The sequence below is a fragment of the Heterodontus francisci genome, chromosome 37 (assembly GCF_036365525.1).
Source record: "Heterodontus francisci isolate sHetFra1 chromosome 37, sHetFra1.hap1, whole genome shotgun sequence".
NCBI classification, from domain to species: domain Eukaryota; kingdom Metazoa; phylum Chordata; class Chondrichthyes; order Heterodontiformes; family Heterodontidae; genus Heterodontus; species Heterodontus francisci.
The window spans coordinates 20,353,947-20,368,770 of NC_090407.1; the positions used below are offsets into that span (position 1 = coordinate 20,353,947).

Sequence of the window (14,824 nt, forward strand, 5' to 3'; positions counted from 1 at the left end):
TAGATGACTAGCTGGTCTCCTGTCTGAAACTGTTATTATGTTATTATGTGGTGGGGATTTTTTCTCTCCTCCTCTCCTGAAGTCACTGACTCTTGCCAGGCTACTACTTCATGAATGGCAGCAGGTTTCCAGTATCTTTCTCAAATGGCTCACCACAACCTTCTCAATGGTAATTAGGGATGGGCAACAAATGCTGACCTTGCCAGCGATGCCCACATCCCATGAAGTAAAAAAAGAAGGGCCATTCTTCACTTCTACATCTAGGAAGCGATTATGAGTAGGGTTTATCAAAGCTCAGCCCAATCTTATGCACACAGATGCAACATCCAATTGGAGTCACTGGACAGTGATCAGGAGGGGAAACCATGGTGAGCTTTTTCATTCTCTGGCCTAACTTCTATTGTAGTGCTTGAGAATCAGCTAATTCCACACATACCAGGGATTGTACCTCAGATTTTCCTGATCCATATGGCTCAGTTCTACAGTATCCAGTGCACTTACCAACAGCTAATGGGGAGCCTGACTTGCACCATTTTACAATTTAAATCACTTTTCTGAATAGTACAAAGAGTTTTGAACAGAGAGATTGAATATGCTCCTGGAATGAAGAATGAATGTCTGCTCCCATCTCTTTCTCACAAGCCTCTGAGGACACATGAACTTCAAGAGAGAAAAGTCTCCTAGGTTGAAGAAGAATACTGGGCCCCAATGAAAAGCAAGACCTACCTACAATCAAGCACTTTATAGTGAACTCGAAGAACAGTAACTAAAACTATCTTCAGATATTACCTCAATCTTTTCCACTTTATTTCTTCTGCACTTTTCTGTCTCTATTTGCATGTGTGTATTGCCTTTGCATGCTAGTGTGGGTGTGTCGCGTATCCATAGGCGTTAACTGGCACAGTGGCGCAGTGGTTAGCACCGCAGCCTCACAGCTCCAGGGACCCGGGTTCAATTCTGGGTACTGCCTGTGCGGAGTTTGCAAGTTCTCCCTGTGAGCGCGTGGGTTTTCGCCGGGTGCTCCGGTTTCCTCCCACAGCCAAAGACTTGCAGGTGATAGGTAAATTGGCCATTGTAAATTGCCCCTAGTGTAGGTAGGTGGTAGGGAATATGGGATTATTGTAGGGTTAGTATAAATGGGTGGTTGTTGGTCGGCACAGACTCGGTGGGCCGAAGGGCCTGTTTCAGTACTGTATCTCTAAATAAATAGAGTTTAATTTTAATAAAGTTCAAAAAAAATTTCTTTAAACCTAAGAAAACCTGTTTGGCTAGTTTATTTGCATTATAATTGGACGTTAGTGAAGAAGGATTCACTAAGGGGGAGCTAAAAACATGGTGTGTTTAAAATTAAACCCTGTTATGGTAAGATCAGGTGAAGGCTGAGAGGGAACCCCAGACCCCTTTCTTACCTGGTCGTAACACCGTGAAAGTCAGGCAGGAAAATCAGATCCTTAGCAGTTTGTGTTACAAAACAGGCTCCACCAATGTGCTCGGAGGCAGTCTAGTAAAATAAATAGAACAAAACCAGAACAACTGGTTCATAGTGACTGAAGGAGCCAAATTCAACTACTTAGGAAAACGCAGGCAAAAGAATAGATCATTTTTGAGTGTGTTCTACTATTCAATAAGATCATAGCTGATCTGTGACCCAACTCCATATACTCACCTTTGCCCCATATCCCTTAATCTCTTTAGTGAACTAAAGTTTATGGGCTGTATTTTGTTTGGAGGCGGGGTTCCTGGCGCTGGGTCGAAAAGGCGGGGAAAAGCCCGCCGCTGCTTTTTCGTGCACCCACTGGAAGGATCCTCCAGTCTTTTAAAATCTGTTACAGGTGCTGGCCGAGATCCCCGCCCCTTTAAAGATGGGGATCCCGTCTCCAAGAGCTGTTGGCCTATCACAGAGCCGACAGCTCAGCAGTATTGGCAGCGTACTGCAGAGGCCTCGGACCCAGGCCCAGCGCTGGAATCCTGGACCTCAGGTAAGTGAGGCGAGGTCACCAGGGCCAGGTCAGAAGGCCCCAGCGAGGGGGGTTTTGGGGCTGGTGAGGCAGGCATGCAGTCCAGGGGGAGAGGATTCCTGGGGGGTAAACTGGTTCCTGGTGGGGGTCCTCCATGGAGCACAGATTGCCCCTGGAGGAGAGGCCCCCCACCAAGCCCACAGGGAGGACGCTTCGTGTTTCAAGGCGACCTCCCCGTGTGGTGAAGGCACCCACCCCCCCCCCCCCCCTTCAACTGATAAGCTCCCAGTGGCCGCAGGAAGAGTCCCTTAATTGGCCATTAATAGGCCACCTAAGGGCTTCAACTAGCCTCTGGGAAGGAAGGCCTTTGTCGGCCTATCCCGCCCCAGGGAAGATCGCTTGGCAACGGGCTCTCTGCCACCCGTCATGATACTTCGTGCCCTCCTCCCCACTTTCAACACTGCCTCAGGGGGCATAAAATCCTGGCCTATCAATCTCAAATTTTAAATCAACAATTAACATAGCATAAACTGCCATTTATGGAAGAGAGTTCCAAATTTCTACCACTCTTTGCATAAAGAAGTGTTTTCTAACTACACTCCTCAAAGGCCTGGCTCTAATTTTTAGACTAAGTCCCCTGGTCTTAGACTCCCCAACCAGCAGAAATAATTTCTCTCCATCTACTCTATCAATTCCCCTTAATATCTTGAAAACTTCAATCAAATCACCCTTAACACTCCAGAGAATATGACCCTATGGAATTCCAGAGTGTGAGGCATAGATGGCTGAAGACATGGTCACCTATGCTGGGGTAAAGGGTTGGTGGATGGAAAAGTAGCTGGAGTCAGAAGAACAAAGATTTTTGGGAGAGGTTTGTAAGGCTGGAGGAAGCTACAGAGGCATTGGAGAGATTTAAAAACAAGGATGAGAATTTCGAATTTAAGGCACTGGGAAATCGAGAGTCAACGTAGTTCAGTGAGGACAGAGGTGATGGTGAGCAGGACTTAGGGAAGGATGGGATAGGGGAAGCAAAGTTTAGGAATGAACAAAAGTTTACTGAGGGTGCAAGGTGAGACGCTTCCCAGAAGAGCATTGGAGTAATTGAGTCTGGACTCTATAAAAATATAGACCTTTTGACACGTTAAATGTGCAAACTAAGTGCAAGTTGTTGTTTGACAAGGTTAAGGTAGAAATAGACTATACTATGGCAGTGAAAACAAGCAGCCTTTGTGATGGAGAGGATACACCAATTCAGAAGCTTAACTCAGGATCTGTTAGGATGCCGAGGCTGCGAATAGTCTGCTGCAGCCTGAGACTGTGACTGTGGAAGGGGACGGAGTTCGTATGGGTTCTGCAGGTGACGGCTTTAGTTTTCTCAATGTTTAGTTGAAGGGAATTACAGCTCCTCCAAGACTGGATGTTGGGCAAGTGTTCAGCAGCATGGAGACAGCATATTTAGCTCAATGCAGCTTTTAAGATTAGAGAGAGGAATTTTGTACAAGTGCATTAGGTGTCCACATAATTTCCAGACTTTAAATTTCTGAAGGAGTAAAACACAAAAAACTTATTATTTTTGATTATGCCTTTGTGAAACTCCTTGGGGCTGCCTTCATAGGTGGAAGTAAAACATCCTGTGGCACTACTCAAAGAAAAGCAGGAAGCTTTCCTGCTAACCTGGCCCATATTTATGGTCACTTATTGTATGGTTTGTGGGATCTTGCTGTGCACAAACTGGCTGACGCTGTTCACTAAATTACAACAGTGATTATCTTTCAAAATAATTTATTAGTTGTGAAGAGTTTTGGGATGTCCCAGGAACATGAAAGACACTAATTAAATGCAAATTTTTCATTTAATACAGAACTTTAAGATTTAAACAATCTCTGGTAGCTGAATCAACGGGTATGGTTGCATCGTAGTTATGTTACTGGACTAGTAATCCAGAGGTCTGGACAAATTCCACCACGCCAGCTGGGGAATGTAGAATCAGTTAATTTAAATTTGGAATAAAAAAACATTAGTATCAGTAATGGTGAAAATGAAACTAACTGCTGGATTGTTGTAAAAACCCATATAGTTCACTAATGTCTTAACCCGGTCTGGCCTATTTGTGACTCCAGATCCAGAGCATTGCACTCGACTCTTAACTGCCCTCTGAAATGGCCTAGCAAGCTAATTAGTTGCATCAAAACCACTATGAAAAGCTATAAGAAAAATAAAACCAAATGGACCTCCTGATATTGACTTTGATACCAGATTTGGACACAACAAAGGCAACTCACCACCAACTTCTCAAGGACAATTAGGGATGAGCAATAAATGTTGGCCTCGCCAACGACATTCACATCCCAAGAATGAATAAATTTTTTTAAAACAGTCCTGTCAATCCTGCAAAGCCCTCCTCACTAATATCTGGGAACGTGTGTCAAAACTGGGAGAGCGGTCCCACAGGCAAGTCAAGCAACAGCCTGACATAGTCACACTCACAGAATCATACCATACCAGACTCCTCCATCACCATCCCTAGGAATGCCCTGTCCCATCAGCAGGTCAGGTTCACTAGAGGTGGCAGCACATTGGTATACAGTTGGAAGGAATGGCCCTGGGAGTCCTCAACATTGACTCTGGACCCCATATAGGGCCTAGATCAGGTCAAATATGGGCAAGAAAACCTCCTGATAACCATCTATCGCCCTTTCTCAGCTGATGAATCAGTACTCCTCTATGTTGAACACCGCTTGGAGGAGGCACTAACATCTGGGAATGTGTCCCAAATCTGGGAAAACTAAGGGTAGCTAGGGCACAGAATGTACTCTGGGTGGGGGACTTCAACCTCCATCATCAAGAGTGGGTCAGCAGCACCATAGTAGACCAAGCAGGCCGAGTCCTGAAGGACAATGCTGCCAGGCTGTTTGCGGTAGGTGGCGAGAGAACCAACACGAGAAAAATAACCTACTTGACCTTGTCCTCACCAATCTACCTGCCGCAGATGTATCTATCCATGACAATACTAGTAGGAGTGACCACCATACAGTCCTTGTGGGACAAAGCCCCCTATTCACACCGAGGACGCCTTCTAGTGTGTTGTGCGTCATCACTACCATGATAAATGGGATGGATTCAGACAGATCTCGTAGCTCAAAACTGAATAGCCATGAGGCACAATGGGCCATCTGCAACAGAATTGTATTCCATCACAATCTGTAATTTATGGCCTGGTATAACCCTACCATTGCCATCAAGACGGGACCAACCCTGGTTCAATGTGGAGTGCAGAACAGCATGCCGGGAGCTGCACCAGGCATACCTAAAAATGAAGTGCCAACTTGGTGAAACTGCAACACAGGACTACAGGCATGCTAAACAGTGGAAGCAGCACGCTGTAGACAGATCTAGGCAATCCCACACCAAAAGATCAGATTGAAGCTCTGCAGAGTCCCATCATATCCAGTTGTGAATGGTGGTTGACAATTAAACAACGAACAGAAGGAATAAAAAAAAGAAATGTTGTAACTACTCAGCAGGTCTGGCGACATCTGAAACATTAACTCTGCTTCTCTCTCCACAGATGCTGCCAGACCTGCTGAGTATTTCCAGCATTTCTTGTTTTTATTTCAGATTTCCAGCATCTGCAGTATTTTGCTTTTAACTAACACAAGGAGGAGGCTCAAAGAACACCACCATTCTCACTTGTGGCAGAGCCCAGCACTTCAGTGCAGAAGTATCTGCAACCATCTTCAGCCAGAAGTGCCAAGTGGATGATCCATCTCAGCCTCCTCCGGAGGATCTGTCATCACAGAAGCCAGTCTTTAGCCAATTTGATTCACTCCATGTGATATCAAGAAATGGCTGAGGGCATTGGATACAGCAAACGCTATTGGCCCTGACAACATCCCAGCTGTAGTATTGAAGACTTTTGCTCTAGAATCAGTAGCGCCTTCAGCCATGCTGTTTGTACAGCTACAACACTGGCATTTATCGGACAAGTGGAAAATTGTCCAGCTATGTCTTACTCACAAAAAGGACAAATCCAATCCAGCCAATTATCACCCCCATCAGTCATCAGCAAAGGGATGGAAGGTATCATTGACAGTGCTATCAAGGAGCCAATAACCAATAACTTGCACACCAACACATAGTTTGGATTCTGCCAGGACCACTCGGCTCCACAACTCATTACAGCCTTGATGCAAACATGGACAAAAGAGCTGGATTGCAGAAGTGGAGAGAGGAACTGCCCTTGACATCAAAACAGCATTTGACTAAGTGTGGCATCAGGAGCACTAGTAAAATTGAAGTCATAGAGAGATACAGCACTAAAACAAGCCCTTCAGCCCACTGAGTCTGTGCTGACCATCAACCACCCATTTATACTAATCCTACATTAATCCCATATTCCCTACCACATCCCCACCTTCCCTCAATTCTCCTACTACCTACATATACTAGGAGCAATTTACAATGGCCAATTTGCCTATCAACCTGAAAGTCTTTGGCTGTGGGAGGAAACCGGAGCACCCGGCTGAAACCCACGCGGTCACAGGGAGAACTTACAAACTCCGCACAGGCAGTACCCAGAACTGAACCCGGGTCGCTGGAGCTGTGAGGCTGCAGTGCTAACCACTGCACCACTGTGCCGCCCCTATTCATTGAATTCAAATTCCACCTTTTTTACTGTGGTGGGATTCGAACCCATGTCCCCAGAGCAATACCCTGGGTCTCTGGATTACTAGTCCAGTGACAATACCACTACACCACCACCTCCCCTGTCAATAAAAACTGAGAGGAAAACTCTTTACTGCCTAGAGGCACACCTAGTACAAAGGAAGACAGTTGTGGTTGTTGGAGCCCAATAATCTCAGCCCTAGGACATTTTTTCAGGAGCTCCTCATGACAGTGTCTGAGGCCCAACCATCTTCATCTGCTTCATCAATGGCTTTCTCTCCAAAGTGAAATCAGAAGTGAGGATATTCGCTCATGATTGCTGTGTACAGTTCCACTCGCAATTCCTCAGATGAAGAAATAGTCCATGCCTACATACAACAAAAGCTGGACAACATTCAATAAAAGCAAAATACTGCAGATGCTGGAAATCTGAAATAAAAACAAGAAATGCTGGAACCACTCAGCAGGTCTGGCAGCATCTGTGGAAAGAGAAGCAGAGTTAACGTTTCGGGTCAGTGACCCTTCTTCGGAAGGGACAACATTCAAGCTTGGGCTGATAAGTGGCAAGTAACATTCATGCCAGACAAAGACAAACTCCAACAAGAGGAAGTCGAACCACTTTCCCTTAACATTCAATGGCATTATCTTTGTCAAATCCCTCACCATCAACATCGTGGGGATCACCGTTGACCAGAAACTTAACTGGACCAGCCTCACAAATACTGTAGCTACAAGAGCAGGTCAGAGGCTGGATATACTGTAACTCACCTCCTGACTCCCCAAAGTCTTTCTACCATCTACAAGGCAAAAGTCAAGTCAGTCACATTTGCCTGGATGAGTGCAGCTCCAACAACACTAAATAAGCTCAACACCACCAAGGACAAGGCAGCCCCCTTGACTGGCACCCTATCCACCAACTTAAACATTCACTCTCTCCGCCACCAGCGCAATGTTTCTGCAGTGTGTGCCATCTACAAGATGCACTGCAGCAACTCACCAAAGCTTCTTCAACATCGCCTCTCAAATACACAACCTCTATCACCTAGAAACAGAAAGGGAGGCAGGCACATGGGAACATCACCACCTCCAAGTTCCCCTCCAAATTACATACCATCCTGACTTGGAAAGATGTGGCCATTTCTTCATTGTTGTTGGGTCAAAGTCCCAGAATTCCCTCCCTAACAGCACTGTGGGAGTACCTTTGCCACATGGACTCCAGCTGTTAAAGAAGGCACCTTCTCAAGGGCAATTAGGGATAGGCAATAAATGCTGCCATTTCAGCAACACCAACATTCATTTCATGAATGAATTTTTAAAATGCTAAAAGGTGTCCAGGAATTAGCCACCAGCAGTTCAGTGCATTTGATAAATTCTGAAAATTCTGGGCTGGAATAACTGATAGTGTGGCTTTAAATAAAAATCTCCCTCGAGCACTCAGCTTGTACTTTGCTCTCCAAACTCTCTTGCTTGCCTCCATATCAGTTGCTAAGCAACTAAAACTAATTTACAATTTGGTTCACTGCATGCACCAATCACAATGTAGTTTCCTTTCAAAGACAGCAATGACAAGCCAGTTCCTCCTGCAAAAGCCAATGATTGGTTTGTTTAAAAGTGTAGGAAAGAGTTAATGCAAAACTACATTTCACTGAATAAATTTTAAATATTTTCCAGAAAGCACAATGAGAGAATATAGCTTTTTCAGGTTGAAATGATCCTTATAACTTGCTCAAAGAACAAAGAAAGTTGGAGACATACATAAATTAATTGTACCAGCTAGCATATTACAAAGCAGTTATTTTGGTTTAAAGAAAGGGTATTTTGAAATCTTACAATTGCACAATTGCAATCCACTAATACACTGTGTACAGCACTTATGTAAATATACAGATTATCAAAATGATTTATGACACAGCTGAGCTTTGTTGTGGTCTGCCAATATATGCATAGGTCTAGCAGCAGACCGATTCAGATCGTATACAATTGGGACTGAGTCCTGCACCGGAAGACACATGGATGACGTCGCCGTCTTCTGCTCGGATCCGCTGTCCGTGCGCAGACTGATGAGCATCTGCGACCAGTTCGAACTGGCCTCGGGAGCCAAAGTTAACCACGGCAAGAGCGAGGCCATGTTCTTTGGGAACTGGGCTGACCGATCCTTTGTCCCCTTCATCGTCAGGTAAGATTACCTGAAGGTGCTGGGGATATGGTTCGGAAGGGCTGGGGCGTGCACCAAAACCTGGGAGGAGCAAGTAGCCAAGGTACAACAAAAGTTGAGCATGTGGGGGCAGCGATCTCTCTTCATTGTGGGTAAGAACCTGGTCATCAGGTGCGAGGCGCTCACGTTGTTGCTGTACGTGGCGCAGGTCTGGCCCATACCCCACTCCTGCGCTGTGGCGGTCACCCGAGCCATTTTCCGCTTCATCTGGGGATCTAAAATGGACCGGGTCCGGAGGGACACGATGTTCAAATCTCTGGACATGGGCGGGAAAAATGTACCCAACGTGGCCCTCATCCTGATGACCACCTTCGTGTGCGGCTGCATCAAGCTGTGTGTAGATCTCCAGTACGCAAACTCCAAGTGTCACTACGTGCTGAGGTTCTATCTGTCCCTGGTGTTGCGAAGGATGGGCCTGGTCACATTGCCACGGAACGCTCCATGCAGTTGGACGGTGCCGTACCACCTATCCTTCGTGGAGCAGTTTCTGCGGGAAAACACCTTTGACCACCGGTCCATCAGGCAGTGGTCTGCACGGAATGTCCTCAAGGCCCTACGGGTAAAGGAAACGGGGGATCCTGTCGGATGGTTCCCCGAGCAGACCACCAAAGTCATTTGGCGGAATGCCTCATCACCAGAACTTTCAAACAAGCACCAAGATGTAGCTTGGCTGGTGGTGAGAAGGGCCCTCCCTGTCAGATCCTTCATGCACACCCGAAGTCTCGCCCCCTCTGCACAATGCCCCCACGGTGGCTGTGGTGGGGAAGAGACGGTTGCCCACCTCCTCCTGGAATGTGTCTTTGCAAAGCAGGTGTGGAAAGAGATGCAGTGGTTTTTGTTGAGGTTCATCCCAAGCAGCTCTGTAACACAGGAGTCTATGCTCTACGGGCTGTTCCCAGGGACGCACACCGAGACAAACATCAACTGCTGCTGGAGGACTATCAATTCGGTGAAAGACGCCCTTTGGTCTGCCCGAAACTTGCCGGCCTTCCAGCGCAAAGAGTTGTCCACGACCGAATGTTGCAGATTGGCACATTCCAAGGTCCAGGACTACGTGCTGAGGGACGCACTAAAGCTTGGGGCAGCCACAGCAAAGGCTCAATGAGGAAAGACCACAGTGTAAGGTCCCCCCCACCAAGCTGAACTGAGGGGCTGGATCCATGGGAAACCCCTCGAACTGTATCGGGAAAATTTTGTGTGCTGTAAATGTAAAAATGTATATGGCATGACAAATGTGAAATGGAAGGGTTGTGAGGCAACTCATAATTGTATAGAAGGAAACTGATCGCCTTTGCACTGTTTGTATTTTTTGACTTGATGCTGTTTTAAACGGTTTGGGAATGTATTTTTTACAGATTTTTATGAATAAAGTATATTTTGGAAATAAAAATATATGTTCACTGTATGTGGCGCAGGTCTGGCCCATAACCCACTCCTGCATGGCAGTCACCCGAGCCATTTTCCGCTTTATCTGGAGATCCAAAATGGACTGTGTCCGGAGGACACGATGTTCAAACCTTTGGATCAAGGGTGAAAAATTATACCCAACGTCGCCCTCATCCTAATGGCCACTTTTGTGTGTGGCTGCATCAAGCTGTGCATAGAACCCCAGTACGCAAACGCCAAGTGGCACTATGTGCTGAGGTTCTATCTGTCCCCGGCATTGTGAAGGATGGGTCTGGCCACATTGCCATGGAATACTCCATCCAGTTGGACCGTCCCGTACCACCTACCCTTCGTGGAAAAGTTTGTGCAGAAAAACACCTTTGACCACCAATCCATCAGGCAATGGTCTGCACGGAATGTCCTCAAGGCCCTACCGGAAAAGGAGATGGTGGATCCTGTTAGATGGTTCCCCGAGCAGACTGCCAAAATCATTTGGCAAAATGCCTCATCACCAGAACACGTACATGCAGCTTGGCTGGTGTAAGAAGGGCCCTCCCCGTCAGATCCTTCCTGCACGCCTGGAATCTCACCGCCTCCGCACGATGCCCTCAAGGTGGCTGTGGTGGGGAAGAGACTGTTGCCCACCTCCTTCTGGAACGTGCTAATGCAAAGCAAGTGTGGAAAGAGATGCAGTGGTTTTTGTCGAGGTTCATCCCGAGCAGCTCTGTATCACAGGAGTCTGTGCTCTACGGTCTGTTCCCAGGGATGTACACTGAGATAAACATCAATTGCTGCTGGAGGACCATCAACTCGGTGAAAGATGCTCTTAGGTCTGCCCAACACTTGCTGGTCTTCCAGTGCAAAGAGAGAAGCGTGGCAGACTGGCACATTTCCAAGGTCCAGGACTACGTGCTGAGGGATGCACTAAAGCTTGGGACAGACACTGCAAAGGCTCAATGGTGAAAGGCCACTGTGTAAGGTCCTCCCGTCATGGTGAACCGAGGGGCTGGAACCTGTGTTAAACCCCTCGGGCTGTATACAACCAAAATATGGTTTTGCTGTGTAATGCAAATCTACATTGCATGTAAAATGGAATGGAAGGGTTGTGAGGCAACTCACGTTCTGTATTGAAGAAAACTGATTTCTTTTGCACTTTCTGGAATGTCAACTTGGAACTGTTTTGTAATGTATTCTTTACAGATCTTTATGAATAAAGTATATTTTTGGGAAAGAAAATGTATGTTCACTTGTACATACTAAGGATTAGCAAATCCTTTTATGCTGGGCTGTATGACATGAAGCCCACGAACAGAACGGCCTCCTCGTCCTTCCTGTCCTCTATCATGGAGGCCTTAGATGACAGTACACAGGAGAATCTGGACAAAGGTTGTCAGGTCCCTTGAGACAAGTAAAACTCCTGGAAATGACAGCTTTAGTTGCATTCGAGTCTGTGGGACTGGATCGGCCCAGACGTGCTGGAAGTGTACAAGAGTATTCTTCTGGCCAGCAGCATGTCAGAATCCATGAGGAAAGGCATCATCACCCTCATCTACAAGCGCAAGGGGGAGGACAGAAATCAGAAATTGGCAGCCACTACTTAATGTGGACTACAAAATTCTGTCCAAGGTCATCGCCAATTGGGTCAAGTCTGCTCTGGAGTTGGTGATTCACCTCGATCAGACCTGTACTGTACCCGGCAGGAAGATCTCTGATAGCCTTGTGCTACTCAGGGTTAAGACTGCCTAGGTATGGGACAGGAGGGTGGACACCAGGCTCATCAGCTTGGCCTTTTACAGGATATCGTACACCTATATGATGGACGCGCTCTCCAAATTGGAGTTTGGGGAGAGAATCCGCAATTGGATCCAACTGCTCTTCACAAACATCAGTAGCGCAGTTTCAATCAATGGGTGAGAATCGGAAAGCTTTCTAATCAAATCTGGAGTCAGGCAAGGCTGTTCTCTCTCCTCTGTCTTGTTTGTGTGTTGTATCGAACCATTTGGTGAGTCCATCAGGAAGGATGCAGGCATAAGAGGGGTGACGATCCCAGGCAGCAGAGGTTCTCAGGTCAAAGCCACCCTGCACATGGACAACGCCACCATCTTCTCCTCAAATCTGCTGTCAGTTCACGGATTGACGGGCATCTGCAACCAGTTCGAACTGGCCTCGGGGGCCAAAGTAAATTGCGGCAAGAGCAAGGCCATGTTCTGTGGGAACTGAACCAACCAATCCTTTGCCCTCTTCACCGTCAGGTCAGACTATCTGAAGATGCTGGGGATATGGTTTGGAGGGGCTGGGGCGTGCGCCAAGATCTGGGAGGAGCATATAGCCAAGGTCAAACAGAAACTGGGCATGTGGGAGCAATGCTCCCTCTCCAGTGCAGGTAAGAACCTGGTCAACTGCAAGGTGCTCTCAGTGTTGCAATACATGGCACAGGTCTGTCCCATACCCCACTTCTGTGTAGTGGCAGTCACCCAAACCATTTTCCACTTATCAGGAGATCGAACATGGACTGTGTCCACAGTGCATCCACATACAAATCTCTAGATATAACAGGGGAGAAACATATCCCACATCACTCTCATCCTGATGGTCACCTTTGTGTGTGGAGCAGCAAGCTATGCGCAGACCTTTGATATGCAAACACTAAGTCTCACTCCATGCTGAGGTTCTATCTGCCCCCGGTGTTGTGAAGGATGGGACTGGTCACATTGCCATGGAATGTGCCATTCAGTTGGACCATACCGTACCACATGTCCCTCATGGAAAAATCTGCGCAGAAAAACACCTTTGACTACAACTCCATCAGGTGGTGGTCTGCACTTAACGTCGAGGTCCTGTGGGAAAAGGAGACGGTGGTTCCTGTTAGATGGTTCCGAGCTGACTGTCAAATGCATTTGGCAGAATGCCTCAGCATCAGAACTGTCAAACAAGCCCTAAGACATAGTTTCGCTGGTGTTGAGAAGGGCACACCCTATCAGATCTGGCATGCACACCCGGAGTCTCAGCGTTACCCCATGCTGTCCTCGAGGCAGCTGTAGTGGGGAAGAGACCGTCGTCGTCCACCTCCTTCTGAAATGTGCCTTTGCGAAGAAAGTCTGGAAAGAGATGCAGTGATTTTTTATCGAGTTTCATCATGAACAGCTCCATAATGCAGGACTCTGTGCTCTACAGTCTGTTCCGAGGGAGGCACACCAAGATAAACATCAACTACTGCTGGAGGACCACCAACTCGATGAAAGACGCACATTGGTCTGCCCGAAACTTGTTGGTCTCCAGTACAAAGAGCCAAGTGTTGCAGACATTCAAGGTCCAGGACTATATGCTGAAGGACGCACTAAAGCTTGGGGCAGCCACTGCAAAGGCTCAATGAGGAAAGGAAACGGTCTAAGGTCCACCAGCCATAATACACCGAGAGGCTGAAACCAATATAAGACCCTTCGGGCTGTATGTTTGACATGAAATGTATATTATAAATATAACCTTTAATTGCAAGTGTAGTGAGGCACCTCAGAGTGCCACAAACTGTACTGAAAGAAATTGAATTGTATTGGACTTTATGTAATGTCAAATTTGAACAGTTATGTAATGTGCATTTACAAATTTTATCAATAAAGTATGTTTTTGTAAGAAGATTCATATTCATTTAATCAGTTGCCAACACTTCAGGATTATCTTAAAGATATCGCTGCGAGCAATTCAGGAGAAAAATCATAGGGACATTAAAATACGAACATACGAATTAGGAGCAGGAGTAGGCCACGCGGCCCTTTGAGCCTGCTCAATAAGTTCATGGCTCAACTGTTTACTACACATTTCCACCTACCCCCGATAAGTTTCCACCCCCTTGCTTATCAAGAATCTATCTACCTCTGACTTAAAAATATTCAAAGACTCTGCTTCCACCGCCATTTGAGGAAGAGAATTCCAAAGACTTACGACCCTCAGAGAGAAAATATTTCTCCTCATCTCTGTCTTAAATAGGTAACCCCTTATTTTTAAACAGTGATCCCTAGTTCTAGATTCTCCCACAAGGGAAAACATCCTTTCCACATCCACCCTGTCAAGACCCTTCAGGATCTTATATGTTCCAATCAAGTCGCCTCTTACTCTTCTAAATTCCAGCGGATACAACCTTAGCCTGTCTAATCTTTCCTCGTAAACAGCCCGCCCATTCCAGGTATTAGTCTAGTCAACCTTCTCTGTACTACCTCCAACGCATTTACATCCTTCCTTAAATAAGGAGACCAGTACTGTACACAGTACTCCAGATGTGGTCTCACCAATGCCCTGTATAGCTGAAGCATAACCTCCCTACTTTTGTATTTAATTCCCCTTGCGATAAATGATAACATTCTGTTAGCTTTCCTAATTACGTGCTGTACCTGCATACTAACCTTTTGCGATACATGCATGAGGACACCCAGATCCCTCTGCATCTCAGAGCTCTGCAATCTCTCGCCATTTAGATAATATGCTTCTTTTTTATTCTTCCTGCCAAAGTGGACAATTTCACACTTTCCCACATTATACCCCATTTGCCAGGTCTTTGCCCACTCACTTAACCTATCGATATCCCTTTGTAGCTCCCTTATGTCCT

General features: G+C 46.4%; 1 protein-coding gene across 9 annotated transcripts in view; it reads right to left on the reverse strand.

Moving 5' to 3' along the window:
- Nucleotides 1-14,824, reverse strand: part of zgc:154075 (uncharacterized protein LOC556929 homolog) — a 232,261-nt gene that overhangs the window by 74,836 nt on the left and 142,601 nt on the right. For 2 of the 9 annotated variants that reach the window (XR_010969641.1, XM_068017231.1), the window contains exon 14: nucleotides 1,410-1,501. The exons of the other annotated variants lie outside the window; for them this stretch is intronic. Coding sequence is in view for 1 of the 2 variants with exons in the window: in XM_068017231.1 (XP_067873332.1) it covers nucleotides 1,410-1,501 (92 nt within the window). In the remaining variant the exon portion in view is untranslated. The remainder of the gene's footprint in view (nucleotides 1-1,409; nucleotides 1,502-14,824) is intronic. 9 annotated transcript variants of the gene reach the window in all.